This window comes from Mustelus asterias, chromosome 3 (assembly GCF_964213995.1).
Source record: "Mustelus asterias chromosome 3, sMusAst1.hap1.1, whole genome shotgun sequence".
Lineage (NCBI taxonomy): Eukaryota > Metazoa > Chordata > Chondrichthyes > Carcharhiniformes > Triakidae > Mustelus > Mustelus asterias.
The window spans coordinates 147,010,970-147,036,013 of NC_135803.1; the positions used below are offsets into that span (position 1 = coordinate 147,010,970).

Here is a 25,044-nt window from a genome sequence, read left to right on the forward strand (position 1 = left end):
GTTTCTTAAAAAAATAGGCTTTGTTGATGAATGGCGGCACGGTGGCACAGTGGTTAGCACTGCTATCTCACAGCGCCAGGGAGCCGGGTTCAATTCTTGGCCTGGGTCACTGTCTGTGTGGAGTCTGCATGTTCTCCCCGTGTCCGCGTGGGTTTCCTCCGGGTGCTCCGGTTTCCTCCCACAGTCCAAAGATGTGTGGGTTAGGTTGATCGGCCTTGCTAAATTGCCCCTTAGTGTCAAGGGGACTAGCAGGGTCAATACGAGAGACTACAGGGATAGGGCCTGGATGGGTTTGTTGTCTGTCTTTCTTTTTTTTCTCTCAATTTCTTCTCCTTTCTTTTTTTTCCTTCTCTTTCTTTTCCTTTTTCTTCCTTCCTCTTTCTTTTGTTTTTCTTTCGTTCTCTCTTTCTTCCTTTCTCTTGTTTTTGCTTTTTCTTTCTCTCTCTCATTCTCTTTATTTATTTCTCTTTCTTTTCCTATTTCTTTTGTTCTCTCTTTCTTTCCCTCTTTCTTTCTCTCTCTCCCTCATTCTTTTTATTTCTTCCTCTTTTCCTTTTTCTTTCATTCTCTCTTTCTTTCCTTTTTTTCTTTCTCTCGACAACAGACTCGATGGGCCGAATGGCCTCCTTCTGCACTGTATGGATTCTATGAATCAGCGAGTAGACCTGATGATATCACAGGTCTGACTGATCAATATCAATCGTTAGTTCCAGCTCTCAGTCAAGAGGCGGTGAACCCGAGTGCCACTCCAGAGAACAGAGCACACAATCTCTGCTCAGTGCAGTGTTTCATTGGCTGGGGCGTGTTTTGGGATGACTGGTGGTGGGGGAGGCCACACAGTCCAGGCAGTTGTTTTGATGAGAAGCGCTCCTTCTGCGCTGTGACAATTCGATTGTGGTCCAATTCTGTGCAGTTCTGCTGGATTCTCAGAGGCGCCACCTTTGCAGACCAAGGGTTAAACCCAGGTCCTGTCTGCTCTCAGGTGCACGTAGAAGATCCCACGGCATTATTTGAAGAAGAGCAAGGGAGTTCTCAAAGTGTCCAATTCTCAGTATTTACCCTTTAACCCCATACTAAAACAATTCATCCAATCAGTTATTCAATTGCTGTTTGGGGAAGATGCACAAATTGTAGCAAATCCTCTAACATTTCACTGGCTGCAAAGCACTTTGGGACTGTGTGAAAAACGTTACTTAAATACAAGTCTTTCTTTCTCTCTTTCTCTTAATTTCTTCTTCCTTCTCTCTTTTATTCTTTCTCTCTCTCTTGCTTTTCCTTTCTCTTTCTCTCTCTTTCTCTTTATTTCCTTTTTTTTCTTTCATTCGCCCATTCTTTCCCTTTCTTTCTCTCTTTCATTCTCTTTCTCTCGTTCTTTTACTTTTTCTTTCCTTCTCTTTCTTTCCCTCTTTTCCTTTCTTTTCATTTTCTTTATTTCTTTCTCTCTTTTCCTTTTAATTCTGTTCTCTTTTTTCCCTCTTTTTCTTTCTTTCTCTTTATTTTTCTCCTCTTTTCCGTTTCCTTTCTTTCTCTATTTCTTCCTCCTTCTTCCTTTCTCTCACTCTTTTCCATTCCTTCTCTCTTTCTTTCCCCCTCTCTCTCCTTTCCTTCTCTCTTTCCGTCAGAGTAGCAATATGGGTGCTGAAGTTAGCCTGGATCCCCCAGGATTAAGGAAAGATCAGCTAAGATTCTCACTTGTAAATCCTGCTGGAATTTACAAGCTGGATATGATCGAATTGTATTTGCTGTGATGCCACCCATTGTTGAGTGGCCTGTTGACACTCCCTGCCAATGCTCAGACTTGAAGAAAGGCCAATGCGGAGAAGTTTCCAAATGGCCTACTCCTGCTCCTATTCTCAATGCTTCTAAGATGACTTTGATTTAAAGAACAAAGAAAATTACAGCACAGGAACAGGCCTTTCGGCCCTCCAAGCCTGCACTGACCATGCTGCCTGTCTGAACTACCGGCGACCATCTCCCTTTATTCCCATTCTATTCATGTATTTGTCCAGACACCCCTTAAAAGTCACTATCGTATCTGCTGCCACTACCTCCTTCGGCAGCGAGTTCCAGGCACCCACCACCCTCTGTGTAAAAAAACTTGCCTCGTACATCTCCTTTAAACCTTGCCCCTCGCACCTTAAACCTATGCCCCCGAGTAATTGACTCTTCCACTCCGGGGGAAAAAAGCTTCTGATTATCCCCTCTGCCCATGCCCCTCATAATCTTGTAGACTGCTATCAGGTCACCCCTCAACCTCCGTCACTCCAGTGAGAACAAACCAAGTTTCTCCAACCTCTTTTTGTAACTAATGCCCTCCATACCAGGCAATATCCTGGTAAATCTTTTCTGTACCCTCTCCAAAGCCTCCACATCCTTCTGGTAGTGTGGCGACCAGAATTGAACACTATATTCCATGTGCGGCCTAACTAAGGTTCTATAAAGCTGCAACATGACTTGCCAACTTTTAAACTCAGTGCCCCGGCTGATGAAGGCAAGCATGCCGTATGCCTTCTTGACTACCTTGTCCACCTGCGTTGCCACTTTCAGGTATATATAAACCCTTGGTGTAAGTGGCCAGTTTCCAAACTTGGGTAAGACAAACTGTTTGAGCCAATTGTTCATCTTAACCATAAAGAATAACACTAACCTATTTCACCTGAGAGTCGTTAAGACAGCTGTTGTTTCCAAATGGACTTTGTGCTTTGTCTGCCGAAGATTAAACTTTGAACTTTTGAGATTGGAGAGTACCGCAGGTTTTATACAGTGCAAATCCACTGAGATTTCACATTGTGGCTTGCTGTGTCTCCATTCTCACTGTTGAGTTGAACCTAATGGGAAAGGCTGGTCAGAGCTTATTAAGTTTAACACTTTGCAACGTGGCAGGTGTGAAACTGCACATCTCGCTGCGAAATACAAAATCAGAGCACTGGAATTGTGAATCGGAAACTACAGAAAGAAAAGGGAGGAAGGGGGAATAGGGCAGTTTAACTCGACTGCAGACAACAGTATGTGTTTACAGGTTACTGCCAGTCAAACTGAAATCCTGTGACTATCCCACCAATTATCTGCAGTCCTGTTTGGGTCAACAGTGTTAGAAAAGAACTCAGAGCACAGAAGACGGACACTTAGCCCATTCTTCATCCTCCGGGTACCACACCCTAAGAGGGCGTTGAGAACCCTGAGTTTCCACTGGATTGGTCCATGATTATTCCTGACAAAGTCCTGCTTTAATTTTCCATTGCCTTCTGCAGTATGGTTGCAGCTGTATAAGGTGCTGGTGAGGCCACATCTGGATTACTGTGTACAGTTTTGGTCTCCTCACTTGAGAAAGGATATACTGGCACTGGAGGGGGTGCAGAGGAGATTCACTCGGTTGATTCTGGAGTTGAGAGGGTTGACTTATGAGGAGAGACTGAGTAGACTGGGCCTATACTCATTGGAATTCAGAAGAATGAGGAGGGATCTTACAGAAATATATAAGATTATGAAGGAAATTGATAAGATAGAAGCAGGAAGGTTGTTTCCACTGGCAGGTGAAACTAGAACTAGGGGGCGTGGCCTCAAAATAAGGGGAAGCAGATTTAGGACTGAGTTGAGGAGGAACTTCTTCACGCAAAGGGTTGTGAATCTGTGGAATTCCCTGCCCAGTGAAGCAGTTGAAGCTACCTCATTGAATGTTTTTAAGACAAGGATAGATAGATTTTGAACAGTAAAGGAATTAAGGGTTATGGTGAGCGGGCGGGTAAGTGGAGCTGAGTCCACGAAAAGATCAGCCATGATCTTATTGAATGGCGGAGCAGGCTCGAGGGGCCAGATGGTCTACTCCTGCTCCTGGTTCTTATGTAAATGTATGGGGTTAGGGGATCGGGCTGTTGGGTGAGCCTTTGTAAGATGCTCTTCGGAGAGTCGGTTCAGACTTAATGAGCCAAATGGCTTCCTCCTGCACTTTAGGGACTTTATCGTGTCAGATGCTGTACATCCGGCTGCCTACTGCTCATTGAACTTCTCCCACTCTCTCCATTTCAGTTTCAACCTAAAAGTGCTCCTGTTAATGGAGAGACCACACTGACATTGTGTGGTACACATTTCCGATCTACAGATGCTCCTCCAATAACACCAACCTCCCACGTGGTTCAAGTCGGATTGAGGCAGTGCAAAGTCATTCCTGAAAAAAGCAATGACAGGAGGTAGGTTTGTGCATTCTATTCTTCCCTGTTTAATTTTTAATAAATATGTGTTTAAGTTAAGAAGCCACCCTTGTGACCATTCCATTTCCAAATGGGAAGTCTTTCTATTGGGTAACTCCTCATTACTCTGTAGTTACTCTGGCAATGTAGCACCTTGCAACTATACAAGTGGAAGCTGCCACTTCCCAACAATCTTACCAGTGTCCATTTAATCTGGGATTGGTCCCACACCATGAATGGGAAAATCTGGCTCAAAATGTTTTCCTTGAGAACTTTCCCAGAGGGAATAATTCATAGAATCGCTACAATGCAGAAGGAGGCCATTTGGCCCATTGAGTTTGCACTGACCACAATCCCACCCAGGCCCTATGCCCATAACCCCACTTATTTACCCTGCTAACCCCCAGACACTAAGGATCACTTCAGCATGGCCAATCAACCTAACCCGCACATCTTTGGTCTGTGGGAGGAAAGTGGAGCACCCGGAGGAAACCCACGCAGACACGGGGAGAACGTGCAAACTCCACACAAACAGTGACCCAAGGCTGGAATTGAACCCGGGCTTCTGGAGCTGTGCGGCAGCAGTGCTAGCCACCGTGCCACCCCAATTGTCCAGGTAGATCACAAGGGTCAGTCACGAGGGGGACATAGGTTTGAGGTGAGGGGCAGGAGGTTTAGGGGGAATGTGAAGAAAGGTTTTTGACTCAGAGGGTGGTGATGGTCTGGAATGTGCTGCCCGGAAGGGTAATAGAGGTGGGTTGCCTCACATAATTTAAAAAGTACCGGGATGAGCACTTGGCACGTGATTGTATTCAAGGCTATGGGCCAAGTGCTGGTAAATGGGATTAGGTGGGAGGTCAGGTGTTTCTCGCATGTTGATGCAGATTTGATGGGCCAAAGGGCCTCTTCTGCACTGTATAATTCGATGATTCTGGATTTAAGTTGATCTATTAGTGTCACAAGTAGGCTTACATTAACACAGCAATGAAGTTACTGTGAAAATCCCCTAGCCTCCACACTCTGGCGCCTGTTTGGGTACACTGAGGGAGAATTTAGCATGGCCAATGCACCTAACCAGCATGTCTTTCGGACTGAGGGAGGAAACCGGAGCACCTGAAGGAAACCCACGCAGACATGGGGAGAACATGCAGACAGTGACCCAAGCCGGGAATCGAATTCAGTCCCTGGCGCTGTGAGGCAGCAGTGTTGACCACTGTGTCACCGTGCCATGCCATGGTTTTGATCCAGTTACATGTACCCTTAAACATGCACAGACCTGAAGGCTGTTCCTTTCTACCTATTCGTATCGAACTCCAAGATCTGTACAATCTTTTGCTTACACTAGTTGATCAATTTTGAAATCATCTTGTTTTAGAAAGCGACCATAAAACATTTGTGAAGTTTGCTGTTTATACGGTGGAGTTTTTTCTTTATTCGTTCGTGGGACATGGGCGTCACTGACTGGCCAGTATTTATCGCCCATCCGAGGAGAGTTGAGAGTTGACTACGTTGCTGTGGCTCCGGAGTCACATGTTAGATTGCACCTTAGTGTCAGGGGAACTAGCAGGCTAAATACGTGGGGTTACAGGGATAGGGCATGGGTAGGATTATTGTCAGTGCAGACTTGATGGACCGATTGGCCTCCTTTCTGCACTGTAGGGATTTGATGATTCTAAAACGCAATTAACAGGGAAGATTCATGTGGAGAATAAACTCCAGTCGAGCATAAAATGTGGCATAGACCAGTTGGGCCAGATGACCTGCTTCTGTGCTGTGCAATTAGTTGAAACACTTGGAGCAACTGGAATTGAACCATATCTGCCTTCTCCTCCCTAGCCGAGGAGGATGGAGAGCAATGACTCACTTCCACACAGGGAGTTTAACAGTCAGGGTGGGGCAGCAAAGTGTTCAGATGAGCCCATAAAGAGTTGATAACTTCACACCAGTAATCTGTCTCTACTGCACGCATGTTTAATCACGTCAATAGTTAACTTAGTTTTTAAATGGCGGGGAAGATTTCCTCACTCCACTGTTAAAAGTAAAGTTGCCAGCACACTCCTTGTGCACCCACTGACATTTACTAAATGTGCTTACTTCATACACTAAGGCAGCCAGCAACTAAAGAATGACTGGCATATTGGAAGCTCACCCATTTGCCATCACGCAAGGCTCACTCGAACAAATCGTCATCCTTGAGTGCAAGTTTGAACAGAATTAGCTGAATCACTTAGTTCAAACTCCTTTGAACTGGCCTCTTCAAAAGAAAATACAGTTTCTCACACCCTTGTAGCCGAGGGGACTGAGTGAGTGGAGTGTACAATATATCTCTACATCTACCTAGATGAAGAGGAATTTCTTCAGCCAGGGAGTGGTGAATCTATGGAATTCATTGCCACAGGAGGCTGTGGAGGTCAGGTCATTGAGTGTAGGTAGATAGGTTCTTGACTGGTAAGGGGATCAAAGTAATTGGGGCGGCACGGTGGCACAATGGTTAGCACTGCTGCCTCATACTGCAGGGAACCGGGTTCGGTTCCTGGCTTGGGTCACTGTCTGTGTGGATGCGGTAAGAAATATCACAACACCAGGTTAAAGTACAACAGGGTTATTTGGTAGCATGAGCTTTCGGAGTGCTGCCCTTTCAGGTGAGTAAAGAGTTGGGTTCATAAACAGGGCATATAACGACACAGACTCAACTGCAAGATAATGGTTGGAATGCGAGTCTGAACAGTTAATTAAGTCTTGACAGGTGCAGACAATGTGTGTGGAGAGAGGGTTAAGCACAGGTTAAAGAGGTGTGTATTGTCTCAAGCCAGGACAGTTAGTAAGATTTTGCAAGCCCAGGCAAGTTGTGGGGGTTACAGATAGTGTGACATGAACCCAAGATCCAGGTTTAGGCCGTCCTCATGTGTGCGGAACTTAGTTATCAGTTTTTGCTCTGTGACTCTGCGTTGTCTGGTGTCTTGAAAGCCGCCTTGGAAAACTCTTACCTGAAGATCGGAGGCGGAATGCCCGTGACTGCTGAAGTGTTCCCCCACAGGAAGGGAACACTTCTGCCCGCTGATTGTCGAGCGGTGTCCATTCATCCATTGTTGTAACGTCTGCATGGTCTCGCCGATGTACCATGCCTCGGGACATCCTTTCCTGCAGCGTATCAGGTAGAGAACGTTGGCTGAGTCGCAAGAGTATGTACCGTGTACCTGGTGGATGGTGTTCTCACATGAGATGATGGTATCCGTGTCGATGATCCGGCACGTCTTGCAGGGGTTGCTGTGGCAGGGTTGTGTGGTGTCGTGGTCACTGTTCTCCTGAAGGCTGGGTAGTTTGCTGCGGACAATGGTCTATTTGAGGTTGTGCGGTTGTTTGAAGGTAAGGAGTGAGGATGTGGGGATGGCCTTGGCAAGATGTTCATCTTCAGCGATGACATGTTGACGGCTCTGGAGAAGATGTCGTAGCTTCTCTGCTCTGGGGAAATACTGGACGACGAAGGGTACTCTTTCCGCCATGTCCCATGTTTGTCTTCTGAAGAGGTCGGTGCAGTTTTTCGCTGTGACGGGTAGGAACTGTTGATCGATGAGTCGAGTGCCATATCCTGTTCTTACGAGGGCGTCTTTCAGCATCTGTAGGTGTCTGTTGCGATCCTCCTCATCCGAGCAGATCCTGTGTATACGGAGGGCTTGTCCGTAGGGGATGGCTTCTTTAACGTGTTTAGGGTGGAAGCTGGAGAAGTGGAGCATTCTGAGGTTATCCGTGGGCTTGCGGTACAGTGAAGTGCTGAGGGTGACCGTCCTTGATGGAGATGCGTGTGTCCAAGAATGTAACCGATTCCGGAGAGTAGTCCATGGTGAGTCTGATGGTGGGATGGAGCTTGATGATGTCATCATATAGTTGTTTCAGTGATTGTTCACCGTGAGTCCAAAGGAAGAAAATGTCATCGATGTATCTAGTGTATAGCATCGGTTGATGGTCCTGTGCGGTGAAGAGGTCTTGTTCGAACCTGTGCATGAAGATGTTGGCATATTGAGGTGTAGAACTGGTCCTCATGGCTGTTCCATGTGTCTGGTTGAAGAACTGGTTGTTGAAGATGAAAACATTGTGGTCCAGGAGGAAGCGGACGAGTTGTAGAATTGCGTCTGGAGATTGGCAGTTGTTGGCGTTGAGCACTGAGGCAGTTGCAGCCTCAGAATTCGCACGTCAATATGCCAACATCTTCATGCACAGGTTCGAACACGACCTTTTCACAAGAGATCTTCGGGTAAATGTTCTCCAAGCCGGCCTTCAAGACACACGGCAGCGCAGAATCGCCGAGCAGAAACTAATAGCCACACACGAGGACGACCTCAACCGGGATCTTGGGTTCATGTCACACTACCTGTAACCCCCACGGCTTGCCTGGGCTTGCAAAATCTTACTAACTGTCCTGGCTTGAGACAATCCACACCTCTTTAACCTGTGCTTAATCCTCTCTCCACTCGCATTGTCTGCACCTGTAAAGACTTGATTACCTGTTAAGACTCGCATTCCAACCAATATCTTGTAATTGAGTCTGTGTCTATATCGGCCCTGTTTGTGAACCCAACTCTTCACTCACCTGATGAAGGGGCAGCGCTCCAAAAACTCATGCTACCAAATAAATCTGTTGGACTTTAACCTGGTGTTGTGAGACTTCTTACTGTGCCCACCCCTGTCCAACACCGGCATCTCCACATCATGTCTGTGTGGAGTTTGCACATTCTCTGTGTGTCTGCGTGGGTTTCCTCTGGGTGTTCTGGTTTTCTCCCACTGTCCAAAGATGTGCGGATTAGGTGGATTGGCCATGCTAAATTGCCCCTTAATGTCAGGGGGAGTAGCCCGGGTAAATGTATGTGGTGATGGGAATAGGGCCTGGGTGGGATTGTGGTCGGTGCAGACTCGATGGGCCGAATGGCCTCCTTCTGCACTGTATGATTCTATGAAAGGTTATGGGGAAAAGGCAGAAGAATGGGGTTGAGAAACTTATCAGCTATGATTGAAAGGCGGAAAAGACTTAATGGGCCAAATGGCCTGGTTCCACTCATGTATCTTGTAGTTTTTTTTCTGAAGGTTTCTCTCATCCATCTTCAATACTTGCCTATTCTCTCTTTATCTTTTCTGTCTCTCTCCCACTTCCTACTTTTGCTTCACTCTCTTTCTTCTATTCTCCCCGTCTCCATCTCCTCCACCAATTTCTGTGTCCATCCTTCATTCCTTTCTTATCCGATTTTCCATCTTCCTTTTCCAACTCCATTTCTGGCTTTCTCTTTCTCTTATTCCCACCTATTTTCTTGTTTTTTTAAAATCCATTCATGGGATGTGGGCATCGCTGGCTAGGCCAGTATTTATTGCCCATCGCTGGTTGCTCTTGAGAAGATGATGGTGAGCTGCTTTCTTGAATCGCTGCAGTCCCTGAGGCGTAGGTACATCCACGTTGCTGCTAGAGAGGGAACTGCAGTACTTTGATCCGGTGATGGTAAAAGAACGGCGACATATTTCGAAGTCAGGATGATAGCTTTTGCACTGATGTGCTGGGCTCATCCATCACTAAGGATGGGGATATTTGTGGAGCCTCCTCCTCCAGTCAGTTGTTTAATTGTTCACCACCATTCAGGACTGCAGAGCTTAGATAAAGTATGATAAAGTAGGACTGAGTCAGCACGGCTTTGTCAAGGGGAGGTCATGTCTGACAAATCTGTTAGAGTTCTTTGAGGAGGTAACAAGGAAGTTAGATAAAGGAGAACCAGCTGATGTAATTTATTTGTATTTCCATAAGGCCTTTTACAAGGTGCCGCATACTGTTTTCATTTGCTAGATCTGTTTGAAGTCTATCCCATCTAGCACGGTGATTCTTTGATTCTGGCCTTGGGTCGCTGTCTGTGTGCAGTTTGCACGTTATCCCCGTGTCTGCGTGGGTTTCCTCCGGGTGCTCCGGTTTCCTCCCGCAGTCGAAAGATGTGAGGATTAGGCTGATTGGCCATTCTAAATTGCTCCTTAGTGTCAGGGGGATTAGTGCGGTAAACATGTGGGGTTACGGGAATAGGACCTGGGTGGGATTGTGGTCGGTGCAGACTCGATGGGCTAAATGACCTCCTTCTGCACTGTAGGGATTCAACGATTCTATGAAATTGCCCCTTAGTGTCAGGGGGATTAGCAGAATAAATATGTGAGGTTACGGGAAGAGGGCCTGGGTGGGCTTGTTGATGGTGCAGACTTGATGGGCCAAATGGCCTCCTTCTGTAGTGTAGGGAATCTATGATTCTATAATTCTTCTACTTTGTTTTTTCCTCTCTCGCTTCCTCTATTTTTCCGTTGTTCTCACTTTCTCCTTTGTTTCAGACGTGCCTCTCTTGCTCTGGTTGGTCATCTTTTCTAAGTGTTTTTGGCTGCCCGCTCACTTTTGGCTGTGTGCCTTCTCCCTTATCTCTATTATTTTTTTAATCTCTCCCCTTTCCCTCATTTCTCCCTCTCTTGCTTTCCTCTCTTTTTTTCACTTGCCGTTTTTACAGTTCCAACAGTTTTCTTGCATTTAATAAGCGTAGGGGGGAGATGATTGAGGTTTCTTTTATAGTGTTGGGGGGGGGAGGGGTGGGGAGTGGGTGTAGATTCTCTCATGCCTGTGGCAGGGATGGTGAGAAGCTAAACACGCTCGCACTGAAGTTTGGGCAGGACGGTCTCTGACCTCTCTGGATTGTGGCGGGGCAGTGATTTCACAGGAAAGCTTGTGCCATCTGTTGTACATTAGAAAAACTGTGTGAAAAGTTTGGTAATCCAGAGCGTGATTTTTCCGCCACTTTTGTTTCGTCCCTGGGGCAAATACAAGTGTCTATTCATCAGTGGATCAGAGGCTCTGGTCACTGCTCAGATCATAAATATGTATAAAATATTTAAGAGGTCGCAATGCTTCTGTGTTTCTTTTTGCGGAGAGTTGATTGAGTTCCTGCATGGCAGATGCAGTATAATGTGGATAAATGTGAGGTTATCCACTTTGGTAGCAATAATAGGCAGACAGATTATTACTCGAATGGGTGTAAATTGAGAGAGGTGGATACTCAACAAGACCTTGGAGTCCTCGTGCATCAGTCGCTGAAAGTAAGTGCGCAGGTACAGCAGGCAGTAAAGAAGGCAAATGGTATGTTGGCCTTCATTGCGAGAGGATTTGAGTACAGGGATAGGGATGTTTTGCTGCAATTCTATAGGGCGTTGGTGAGAACACATCTGGAATATTGTGCACAGTTTTGGTGTCTTTATCTGAGGAAGGATGTCCTTGCTATAGGGGGAGTACAGCGAAGGTTTACCAGGCTGATTCCTGGGATGGCAGGTCTGTCATATGAGGAGAGACTAAGTTGGTTAGGATTATATTCACTGGAGTTTCGAAGAATGAGAGGGGATCTCATAGAAACTTATAAAATTCTAACAGGGTTAGAGAGGGTAGATTCAGAAAGAATGTTCCCGATGGTGGGGGAGTCTAGAACTAGGGGGTCATAGTTTGAGGATAAGGGGTAAACCTTTTAGGACTGAGGTGAGGAGAAATTTCTTCACCCAGAGAGTGGTGAATGTGTGGAATTCACGACCAGAGAAAGTAGTTGAGGCCAAAATGTGTGTGATTTTAAAATTAGATGTCGCTCTTGGGGCTAAAGGGATCGATGGATATGGGAGGAAGGGGGATTGGGATATTGAACTTGATAATCAGTCATGATCAAAATGAATGATGAAGCAGGCGCAAAGGGCTGAATGGCCTACTCCTGCTTCTAGTTTCTATGTTTCCTGTTTCTATATTAGTTAATTCATTTGGATGAATGAGGAAGAAAGGTGAAATCTTTAACATGGTCTTTGTGTGGCTTTTTTCTGTGTGTGATACATATCAGCTGGGTGTGACTGCCAATTGAAGCACTTTGCCGACTATGCACTATTGCATTCACCTTGAGCACCTAAGCTAGGCTGCCAGTTCAGCACTGAGGGACTGCCATCCTTTAGAGAGAAGCTAAAGCGTCTCCCGAGCTTCCGTTTGCCCTCTCAGGTGGATGTAGAAGACCCCTTGGCAGGTTTGGAGGAAGGTGTGTCCTGGTCAATATTTATCGTACAAACAACATCACTAAAACACATTAGCTGGAAATTTCTGGGAGTTCACGTCCCGCCGCCCTTGCCAGCGAGGACGGAGAATTTGGCGCTCAGCCAAAGCTTCATTCACTGCAGCGAGACTGGAGAATCCCGCTGGTGTGAACGGCCGTAAAACTCCGCCGATTATCTGGTAATTATCACTTTGCTGATTGTGGGAGCTTGCTGTGCCCAAGTTGGCCGCCAGGATTTCCCATATTAAAACAGTGACTACGCTGCAAAAGTACTTTGATGGCTGAGGTTGTGAAAGGTGCTATGTAAATGCAAGTTTTTTTTGGGTTTTTTTTATGATTGTGGTAGCGTGGTCCCTTTAAGGGGGCATTTCCTGAGAACCATGAGATCGGTCTGGATCCTATGAGAGGCTGTACGAGAAGCTGAGCCAATCAGGAGCAAGGATGCGCTTCCCGAGTTGGGGAGGAACCTCAGTTGGAGCCAGGGAAAAGAAATTAGACATATATTGCAAGTTCAGTTAGACCATCAGTTGTACATATATAAATATTTTTATAGAATCCCTACTGTGCAGAAAGAGGCCATTCGGCCCATCAAGTCTGCACCGACCACAATCCCACCCAGGCCCTGTTCTCATAACCCCTCATATTTACCCTGCTAATCCCCCTTACACTAGTGGGAATTTAGCATGGCCAATCAACCTAATCCGCACATCTTTGGATTGTGGGAGGAAACCGGAGCACCCGGAGGAAACCCACACAGACACAGGGAGAACGTACAGACTCCGCACAGACAGTGACCCAAGCCAGGAACCGAACCTGGATCCCTGGCGCTGTGAGGCAGCAGGGTTGCATACACCTTGTGCCACCATGTTGATAATGAACCCTTCATTACGTGAAGCCACAATGAGTTGTCGTCGAAGCTATGACAACGATATTGGGCTAAAGGGCGTTAAAACAAGATTCACTTACAGAAAAATCTCCGAGCTTAAAATATAAACATTTAGGGAGGAACAAACAAACTGACAGGAAGATGATGGAATGGAAACTCTATCCATCTGTTCTTGCAGGCTTGTGGCCTAGGCCACTTGGGGCCTGCTTCTCCTTGAGCCTTAAATAGAAATTAGGAAAATTTTCTGAGCAATCTACAGAGGTCCTTTTAAGGAGCACTGATTATGTAAATGGAGACAGTGGCATAATGGTAATGTCCATGGACCAGAGATGCAGGCGAGTGCTCTCTGGCCCAGGTTTCAAATCCCACCAAATGCCAGTTGTTGGAATTTCATAGAATCATAGAAACCCTACAGTGCAGAAGGAGGCCATTCGGCCCATCGAGTCTGCACCGACCACAATCCCACCCAGGCCCCACCCCCACATATTTACCCGCTAATCCCTCTAACCTGTGCATCCCAGGACTTTAAGGGGCAATTTTTAACCTGGCCAATCAACCTAACCCGCACATCTTTGGACTGTGGGAGGAAACCGGAGCACCCGGAGGAAACCCACGCAGACACGAGGAGAATGTGCAAACTCCACACAGACAGTGACCCGAGCCGGGAATCGAACCCGGGACCCTGGAGCTGTGAAGCAGCAGTGCTAACCACTATGCTACCGTGCCACCCAATTTAATTAATAAATCTGGAAGCTCGTTACAGAAATGATGCAATCGTTGTAAAAATCCTGTCTGATTTGTTAATACGCTTTAGGGAAGGAAATCTGCCACTCTTCCTGGTTGGGGCTACATGTGTACCAGACACACATTGTGCATTAACTCTCCTCTGAAATGACAAAGGGTCGTCTGGACTTGAAACGCCAGCTCTTTTCTCTCCTTACAGATGCTGCCAGACCTGCTGAGATTTTCCAGGGTTTTCTCTTTTGGCTTTTGCTCCTCTGAAATGACTGAGAGATGGGCAACAAATGCCTGTCTTGCCGATGTTGTGCATATCTTGTGAAAGAATTAAAAAAAATAAGTGCCCAGTAAAAATTCGCCGTGCATCCTTCCAGCTAGCCATTTTGCACACTTGAGCCTCTTCCCATTTGTGGGGGAGTCTGGAACGAGAGGTCGTAGTTTGAGGATAAAGATATGGACCTTGAGGATAAGGATAAGGACCTTTTAGGACTGAGGTGAGGAGAAATTTCTTCACCCAGAGAGTGGTGAATGTGCGGAATTCACTACCACAGAAAGTAGTTGAGGACAAAATGTTGTCTGATTTCGAGCAGATATAGCTCTTGGAGCTAAAGGGATATGGGGGGAAGGGGGGATTAGGATATTGAATTCGATGATCAGCCATGATCAAATTGAATAGCAGAGCAAGCTCGAAGGGCCGAATGGCCTCCTCCTGTTTCCAGTTTCTATGTTTCAGGTGGGTGGCTACTTGCTCCATGATGGGCGCACGCCCCCACACAGAGATCCCAGTGAGATCAATTTTCATGGAGCCTCTTTCAGAGGGTTGGTGCAGACTCGATGGGCCGAATGGCATCTTCTGCACTGTAGGGATTCGATGAGATCCTCCCAATTGTCAGGCATAACTTTGGTGGAAAGCCCAGAAACACAATGTTAGTATAACTGATGCACAACTCTGTGTCGCACATGTAGCAGAACCTTGTATGGAAATTCACCCCCAGAATCGGGGTCAGCTATTGAAGCCTGATTGTTACTTGTTGGATCGGTATTAGCCAGGGTGCCAACTCCCTTGCTGTTTAAATGTGTGCCATGGGAACTTTTATGACAGATATCCAAGGGAGGACACAGTCATTCTATTTAAATCTGAAGGACTTTGAGTTTCTGTCTTGGAAACACACTGATGCTCCCCCCCACTACCCGCCCCCCCAGGGAAATTTTGCAAAGTATTCCTCAAGCTGCCTATTCACTGCAAGCCAGTCTGCTTAGAATCATCAGCAAGATGTGAACCAAGCAAAAAAATTCCAACCAAAAGATTCTGGCGGCATGGTGGCACAGTGGTCAGCACTGCTGTCTCACAGTGAACCTGGGTTCGATTCCCAGGCCTGGGTCACTGTCTGTGCGGAGTCTGCACGTTCTCCCCATGTCTGCGTGGGTTTCCTCCGGGTGCTTCCACAGTCTGAAAGACGTGCTGGTTAGGTGCATTGGCCATGCTAAATTCTCCCTCAGTGTACCCGAACAGGCGCCGGAGTGCGGCGACTAGGGGATTTTCACAGTAACTTCATTGCAGTGTTAATGTAAGCCAACTTGTGACACTAATAAATAAACTTTAAAAAGGGCTGAGAAGCATCAAACTTGAAGATAAAGCAGAGCAATGAGGTATGGGAACATCATCATTTCCACATTCCTCTCCTTACAGGCAGGTTAATAGGGTGGTGAAAAAGGCATAATGCACACTCATCTTCATCAATCGGGGTATAGGTTACAAAAGCAGGGAGGTTATGATGGAGTTGTATAGAACTTTGGTGAGGCCACAGCTGGAGTACTGTGTGCAGTTCTGGTCGCCACATTATAGGAAGGATGTGAACGCAGTGGAGGGCATGCAGAGGAGATTCACCAGGATGCTGCCTGGGATGGAACATTTAAGTTCTAAAGAGAGGTTGGATAGGTTTGGGTTGTTTTCTCTGGAGCAGAGAAGACTGAGGGGCGACCTGATTGAGGTGTTCAAGATTATGAGGGGCATGGACAGGGTGGATAGGGAGCAGCTGTTCCCCTTAGTTGAAGGGTCATTTCCGAGGGGACACAAGTTAAAAGTGAGGGGTGGGAAGTTTAGGGGGATTTGAGGAAAAACCTTTTTATCCAGAGGGTGGTGACGGTCTGGAATGCACTGCCTGGGAGGGTGGTGGAGGCAGGATGCCTCACAGCCTTTGAAAAAATACCTGGATGAGCACTTGGCACGCCATAACATTCACGGCTAAGTGCTGGCAGGTGGGATTAGGTGGGGCAGGTCAGGGCCTCTCATGTATCGGCGCTAACTTGATGGGCCGAATGGCCTTTTCTGCACAGCGGTATTCTGTGATATCAAACGCTACCTTGATGTGGAAATATATCACTGTTTCTTCATCTTCAACGAGTTAACATCTGAGAACTCCCCTCCTAACAGCATTGTAGGTGGACCTATAGCAGATGGACTCCAGTGGCTCAAGAAGGCAGCTCATCACCACCTACTCGAGGGCAACGGGAGATGAGCAATAAATGTTACATAGAAATACATAGAAACCCTACAGTGCAGAAGGAGGCCATTCGGCCCATCGAGTCTGCACCGACCACAATCCCACCCAGGCCCTACCCCCACATATTTTACCCGCTAATCCCTCTAACCTACGCATCCCAGGACTCTAAGGGACAATTTTTAACCTGGCCAATCAACCTAACCCGCACATCTTTGGACTGTGGGAGGAAACCGAAGCACCCGGAGGAAACCCACGCAGACACGAGGAGAATGTGCAAACTCCACACAGACAGTGACCCGAGCTGGGAATCGAACCCGGGACCCTGGAGCTGTGAAGCAGCAGTGCTAACCACTGTGCTACCGTGCCGCCCGACCTGATTGAGGCCTTGTCAGTGACGCCCAAAGCCTTAAAAATGAATAATTGAGCGTAAGCCTAGCCAATTAGTCAGACATTGGGCATGTCAATACACATATCAGGTCATAGTGAGCGAGTGCTTTTCCTGTGGCAGCAGTCTGGTACAGGGAAGATGGAAATAGACCCGCCGTTAAAAAAGCCAAAATGTAGCTATGACAAGTCAAGATATCCGTAAAGCTATATTACTTGTGATTCTCAGCTCCCCCTGGACAGGTTCAAAACATACCGACATGTTGGATAAATTCCTGGATTGTCCTGGATGAGGGCTATTGAGATTTAGCACAAAGTTAGAGATGTAAACTCGCGTAGAATTTTAAAATGGAGTTTGCCACAGATGAACCTGAGCTTAGCTATTTTTTGTAGAGTGAACAATGGAGTGGATTTTTAGGATATATCTGTTGGTACGGGACAGGTAGGTGGGTGTGCTGTCAGCATATTACCACCTTGAGGTAAAACATATTCGAATGTTCCTGCTGCTACTGATATTTACAAAAATATTTGGTCAATATATTCTATTTTTCTGTATTCTTTACCTTGCTGAGAATAAACTTCTTTATCTAGAATGTTTTACCTGCAGCCAATCTACCCATTTGGGAAAAAAACAGTCGAGCACATGATGTCTGGGCCATAATGTTTGGTTCCCTTGCTTAATTTGCCTTTCAATTTTACTCTGACACCATAAGACCATTAGAAATAGGAGCAGAGTTAGGCCATTCAGCCCATCGAGTCTGCTCCGCCATTCAATCATGGCTGATAAGCTTCTCAACCCCATTCTCCCGCCTTTTCCCCGTAACCCTTGATCCCCTTACCAATCAAGAACCTATCGATCTCTATCTTAAATACACTCAATGACCTGGCCTCCACTGTCATCTGTGGCAATGAATTCCATAGATTCACCACCCTCTGGCTGAAGAAATTCCTCCTCATCTCGGTTCTAAAGCGTCGCCCCTTTACTCTGATGTTTTCCCCCGGATCCCAGTCTCGCCTACCAATGGAAACATCTTCCCCATGTCCACTCTATCTGGGCATTTCATATTCTGTAAGTTTCAATGAGATCCTCCCTCATCCTTCTAAACACCATTCAGTACAGACCCAGAGTCCTCAAACACTCCTCACGAGACATGAGAAGCTTTTAAGTAAAAAGTAAGGGTAAGGGTGAGGAGCAAGTCAGAAAGATAACCATCGCTTGGATGCCTTTACATACTTCTTAAGTGGCACATGTTGCAACGCCTACCCTCCATACTCCAAGTTGGGTGCATGCTCTGGATTAACCTGAGCTGTAACTCAATAACAAACAATTAAGCTTAGGGTTCAACATGAAATGGCTAAACTAAGATTGGTAGATTTTTGTAAGGCAGGGGTGTTGAGGGCAGTTGGACAGAGTAAAAATCATCGAATCCCTACAGTGCAATTCGTCCCATCGAGTCTGCACCGACCACAATCCCATCCAGGCCCTATTCCCGTAACCCCACATATTTACCCTGCAAATCCCCCTGACACTAAGGGACAATTTAGCGTGGCCAATTCACCGAACCCGCACATCTTTGGACTGCGGGAGGAAACCTGAGCACCCGGAGGAAACCCACGCAGATACGGGGAGAACGTGCAAATTCCACAACAGACAGTGACCCAAGCCGGGAATCGAACCCGGGTCGCTGGCGCTGTGAAAAGTTTAAAGTTTATTTATTTATTAGTCACAAGTAAGGCGTACATTAACACTGCAGTGAAGTTACTGTGAAATTCCCCTATGAAGTTACTGAGGCAGGAGAGTCTGGATCTAACCGAATAGCTTGAGGGGCTGAAGTCATTTCCACATTACTTACTAGTGCAGTGTGCTGTTCTGCTGCTCAGCTGCATGAATTGTTCCCATGACAACACACGTGTGTTGTAATCTGTTTAAAAATAGGTGATGATCCGTTGTTGGGTTTTCTAGAAGTTGCCTCCAGCACAGCCACTGCTCACCACCTACTGCGACTGTGTGGATCGTCTGTGGGCCAGATTTCAACTTTCATGAAGTTTAGCATTGCATCAGTGTTAAATATTCCACTATTGCAAAATAATTTCAAAAGGTTACTGAGCACGCTGTAAAGAAAGTGAAGTCTTACATTTTTATAGCTTTGTAATGATTAAATTAGTCCAAAGATGTGTGGGTTAGGTTGATTGGCCGTGATAAGCACATAAGAATATAAGAACTAGGAGCAGGAGTAGGCCATTTGGCCCCTCGAGCCTGCACCGCCATTCAATAAGATCATGGCTGATCTTTTTGTGGACTCAGTTCCACTCGCCCGCCCGCTCACCATAACCCTTAATTCCTTTACTGTTCAAAAACTTATCTAACCTTGCCTTAAACACATTCAATGAGGTAGCCTCAACTGCTTCACTGGGCAGGGAATTCCACAGATTCACAACCCTTTGTGTGAAGAAGTTCCTCCTCAACTCAGTCCTAAAACTACTTCCCCTTATTTTGAGGTTATGCCCCCTGGTTCTAGTTTCACCTCCAGTGGAAACAACTTCCCTGCTTCTATCTTATCTATTCCTTTCATAATCTTATATGTCTCTATAAGATCCTCCCCTCATTCTTCTGAATTCCAATGAGTATAGTCCCAGTCTACTCAGTCTGTCCTCATAAGCCAACCCTCTCAACTCCGCAATCAACCTAGTGAATCTCCTTTGCACTCCCTCCAGTGTCAGTATATCCTTTCTCACAGTACTCCAAGTGTGGCCTCATCAGCAACTTATACAGCTGCAACATAACCTCGCATTCACCTTTGCTCTTTGTTCGAAAGATATTGAAAGAGGCTGAACGAGTCGGCTGCAGCACTTATTCTCTGAAATGAACTGCGTGCCTGATTTTATTTTAAGATGGGGGTGTTTTCTGACAGGTTGTTGTGTAAACTACAAGTCACGGGAGAGCCGCAGCCTGAGACTTTGACAGAGGTCAACATTACTATTCAAGAGAAGAAGCATGACGGCGAGTTCTCCATCAGTGGGTCGTTCTCCCTCCCAGGATTTCAATTTGTGGTGAGATTCCTGCAGTATCATGATTGGTTTATTTTTTTCACACGTGGGTTCCGAGTGCCAAATTTTATTATTAAACTGCTCGCTTTAGATTGCAGAACCACACACAAAAATTGCTGATTAGTTCACTTGAAAAATAGAAACTAGAAGCAGGAGTAGGCCATTCAGCCCTTTGAGCCTGCCCCGCCATTCAATGTGATCATGGCTGACCCTCTATCTCAAAGCCATACTCCCACGCGCTCCCCATGCCCCCACGCGCTCCCCATGCCCCCACGCGCTCCCCATGCCCCCACGCGCTCCCCATGCCCCCACGCGCTCCCCATGCCCCCACGCGCTCCCCATGCCCCCACGCGCTCCCCATGCCCCCACGCGCTCCCCATGCCCCCACGCGCTCCCCATGCCCCCACGCGCTCCCCATGCCCCCACGCGCTCCCCATGCCCCCACGCGCTCCCCATGCCCCCACGCTCTCCCCGCGGCCCCCACGCTCTCCCCGCGGCCCCCACGCGCTCCCCATGCCCCCACGCGCTCCCCATGAGGAGGAGTGTGCTATAGCCATACTCTATCTTGTCTCCCATTATGTGCTTTCAGGGTGCTCATCAGAGGTGGGGGGTGCACTCTCTATCCATCCCTGCATCTTCCTCTAGCCCCGGGAGAACCACTGAGTTCCATACAGATCAAGGAATGAACTGGGGCCTGTTCCCATCTCTCTGGCACAGCCTCTTTGCAAACTGTGCATCTCCTGTGCCAATGGAGGGTGTGTAATTCTGTGAATATCAGGATTTGTGGACAGCTGTGAACCAATATAATTTTTGTTTTGCAGAAACCCGTCATAACTCAGGTGACTCCGACCTATGGCCCTCTCGCTGGTGGGACTGCCGTTATTTTTCTGGGGCAACACCTGACAACTGGCAATAACCAGAAAGTGATGATTGATGGGAAAGACTGCACCATAAACAGGTAAGAGATGAGAATAGAGAAAAGCAATATAGAGGGATTATTTACATCTTCAGAACATATAACCTGGTTTTGATTTTGATTTGATTTATTGTCACATGTATTGGTATGCAGTGAAATGTATTGTTTCTTGCGCGCTATACAGACAGAGCATACTGTTCATAGAGAAGGAAAGGAGAGAGTGCAGAATGTAGTGTTACAGTCATAGCTCGGGTGTAGAGAAAGATCAACTTAATACGAGATAGGTCCATTCAAAATTCTGATGGCAGCAGGGAAGAAGCTGTTCTTGAATCGGTTGGTAGGTGACCTCAGACTTATGTATCTTTTTCCCGATGGTAGAAGATGGAAGAGAGAGTGTCCGGGGTGCGTGGGGTCCTTGATTAGGCTGAATGAGTCGGCTGCAGCACTTTTTGTTTGAAATGAAATGTGTGCCTCATTGGGTCCAAGTTAGTTAAAAATGTTTTTTTCAAAGTTTATTTATTAGTCACAAGTAGGCTTACATTAACACTGCAATGAAGTTACTGTGAAAATCCCCTAGTCGCCACACTCTGGCAGTGCCTGTTTGGCTACACTGAGGGAGAATTTAGCACGGCCAGTGCACCTAACCAGCACGTCTTTCAGACTGTGGGAGGAAACCGGAGCACCCGGAGGAAACCCACACAGACATGGGGAGAACATGCTGACTCCACACAGACAGTGACCCAAGCTGGGAATTGAACTCGGGTCCCTGGCGCTGTGAGGCAGCAGTGCTAACCACTGTGCCACCGTCGGTTTTTAGCGGGGATAGTTGCTGCATTGAATCTGGACGGCATCCTTGCATCCAGCATTCACCCTTCGGACTTTCTGCAATATCGCAGCCTATAATAACACAGGCACTTAATCTGCAGGGGATGTGATCAGTTGGTGAGGAATGGGTTAGCAGCCAGAACAGTGAGACATTTTGATGCAACTTGCCTGTCCAACTCAGCACCAATTCAGCCATTTCAGATGCCAACAGGCTCCCTTGGGCTTGTTCCAGGGTGGGAGGGATTGTTGGACAGGAGACAAGGTAATCACAGGCCTGCAGCATAGGTTTGGAACTCCTCCTTAAGCTTCACTAACCCAGTCTTGAGTGAAACTGCTGTAGATCCTTAAAGAATTTTGAAGAAAGCCAGGTGGAACAGGCCTCACTTTGTTTTCTAACCCATTTCAGCTAGGATGCTAAGACCCTGATTAGATACAGATAGGTCGAGCATCTGTTTCAAGTTCATAGAATCCCTACAGTACAGAAAGAGGCCATTCGGCCCATCAAGTCTGCAATGGCTCTCCCTCAGAGCACCTTACCCAGGCTCTATCATGGTAACCCCATGTATTTACCCTGCTAATCCCCCTAACCTACTCATCTTTAGAAACTAAGGGGCAATTAAGCATGGCCAATCCACAAAACCAGTACATCTTTGGACTGCGGGAGGGAACCGGAGCACCCAGAGGAAACCCCTGCAGACACCGAGGAGAACATGCAGACTCTGCACAGCCAGTCACCCGAGGCTGGAATCGAACCTGGGTCTCTGACGCTGTGAGGCAGCGGTGCTAACCACTGTGCCACCATGCCATTGATGGCTGGGAAATCTCGTTTCTCATTTGCCACGCCTTTGAATGAAATTGGTGCAGGTTACACGTATTTTAATGCCAAAGAAGAGCACAGTGTACAACAATTTCTCCTTTCACGTGTAAGTTTTGCGTTTGCCAAGATATTTTCATAGAATAGAATCCCTACAATGCAGAAGGAGGCCGTTTGGCCCATCGAGTCTGCACCGACCACAATCCCACCCAGGCCCTATTCCCGTAATCCCATGCATTTACTCTGTTAATCCCCAGGCACTAGGATCAATTTAGCATGGCCAATCAACCTAACCTGCACATCTTTGAACCGTGGGAGGAAACCGGAGCACCCGGAGGAAACCCACGCAGACACGGGGAGAATGTGCAAACTCCGCAAAGACAGTGACCCGAGGCTGGAATTGAACCCGGGTCCCTGGCGCTGTGAGGCAGCAGTGCTAACCACTGTGCCACCGTGCTGCCCTATTTGTGCCAATGAACAGAGAACATGTCACTTTTGATGGTTATTTAGTGAACCCAAGTGAGTCTACCATGCATAGAAATGCTCCCTTTAAGAAAACCTTTGAAATCCTGAGGGGTGTTGACTGGGTGAATTTTATCGGAGAATCTAGAACTAGGGATCACTGTTTATAAATAAGAGGTGGCTCATTTAAGTGTTGTGAAGTTGAGTAGACTAATTGTAGATTGGTGTTTGTAAGATTGTAAAATGCTATTGAAAGCATTGCATAGTCCCTTTCAAAAGGAGGTGCTTTTTCTGTGCTTAGTTAAAAATAAATTCAAGTACAGATAGAGTACCCAAACTGAAACATTTGTATCAAAAGGTCAAGCAGCAGTGTTACCAGGGCAACAGGCTTTTGAATTTTTTGAATTCAGCCAGTCAATTTGAATTAGGCACTTAGATACCAAGAACCTATTAAATTTAAGTTTGATGGTATTGGCAAGTAGGACCAATCCTATTGTGGGGGATATTGATATGACACCACAGGTGTAAAAGAAGGGTGGCAGTGGGACAAAAGCAGAGAGCAATTGCCATCTGCCAGGGTAATGGCTCTTAGTTCAGCTCTCCAGAGAGGGAGAGAGAAACTGCCTCCTGCCACAGCTCATAGCTATTTTCTTTTGCTAATAAGTGGGAATTGCACTTATCTGAATAGCATTCCATTAGAATCATGTTTTATTCGATTCGTTAATAGTTTAGTTCACTTGTTCACTGTTAGTTAGATAAATAAATTGTTACTTGTTGATTTTAGAGAGAGAGTGTCAGGGAGTTATTTTGATTTAACTGTTAAAAGTTGCTGAAGAGCCGATCGTACCACTTCACATTTACATTTTACAGATTATGAGGTGAGGTATTCCTCTTTGAGTTGTTAGGTGTTAGTTCTCAGAGGGGGGATCCACCTCCGCTTTATAAAATAAGACAGAGAGTCTCGACAACTCTCTTCTTCAAAAGGTGGTGGAAGCAGAATCTTTGAATGTCTTTAAGGCAGAACGCGATAAGTTCTTGGCAGACAAGGGGGTGAAAGGTTATTAGGCGTGGGTGGGAATGTGGGGTTGTGGGTCACAATCGGATCAACCACGATCTTAGTGAATGGTGGAGCAGGCTCGAAGAGCTGAGTGGCTCACTCCCTGGAACACCTAGATAACAAGGACACCTATGTCAGACTCCTATTTATTGACTACAGCTCAGCCTTCAACACTTTTATTCCCACGAAATGCATCTCCAAACTCCGTGGCCTGGGCCTCGGCACCTCCCTCTGCGACTGGATCCTGAACTTCCTAACTCACAGACCACAATCAGTAAGGATCGGGCGGCACGGTAGCATAGTGCTTAGCACTGCTGCTTCACAGCTCCAGGGACCTGGGTTCGATTCCTGGCTTGGGTCACTGTCTGTGCGGAGTTTGCACATTCTCCCCGTGTCTGCGTGGGTTTCCTCCGGGTGCTCCGGTTTCCTCCCACAGTCCAAAAATGTGCGGGTTAGGTTGATTGGCCAAGCTAAATTGCCCCTTAGTGTCCCGGGATGCGTAGATTAGAAGGATTAGCGGGTAAATATGTAGGGATACAGGGATAGGGCCTGGGTGGGATTGTTGTCGGTGCAGACTCGATGGGCCAAATGGCCTCTTTCTGCACTGTAGGGTTTCTGTGGTTTCTATGGATAGGCAACAACACCTCCTCCACAATCATCCTCAACACCGGTGCCCCACAAGGCTGTGTTCTCAGCCCCCTATTATACTCCTTATACACCTATGACTGTGCGGCCAAATTCCCCACCAATTTGATTTTCAAGTTTGCTGACGACACCACCATAGTGGGTCAGACCTCAAACAATGACGAGACAGAGTACAGGAATGAAATAGAGAATCTAATGAACTGGTGAGGCAACAATAATCTCTCCCACAATATCAACAAAATGAAGGAGATTGTCATCGACTTCAGGAAGCGTAAGGGAGAACATGCCCCTGTCTACATCAATGGGAATGAAGTAGAAAGGGCCAAGAGCTTCAAGTTTTTAGGTGTCCAGATCACCAGCAACCTGTCCTGGTCCCCCCCATGCTGACACTATAGTTAAGAAAGCCCACCAATGCCTCTACTTTTGCAGAAGACTAAGGAAATTTGGCATGTCCGCTACGACTCTCATCAACTTTTACAGGTGCACCATAGAAAGCA

The 25,044-nt window shown here is 46.7% G+C and overlaps 1 protein-coding gene across 2 annotated transcripts in view; it reads left to right on the forward strand.

Moving 5' to 3' along the window:
- Positions 1–25,044, forward strand: part of mst1rb (macrophage stimulating 1 receptor b) — a 129,879-nt gene that overhangs the window by 58,314 nt on the left and 46,521 nt on the right. For both annotated transcript variants that reach the window (XM_078209893.1, XM_078209894.1), the window contains 3 exons: positions 4,027–4,187; positions 19,693–19,831; positions 20,650–20,786. In XM_078209893.1, the coding sequence (XP_078066019.1) occupies positions 4,027–4,187; positions 19,693–19,831; positions 20,650–20,786 (437 nt within the window). The remainder of the gene's footprint in view (positions 1–4,026; positions 4,188–19,692; positions 19,832–20,649; positions 20,787–25,044) is intronic.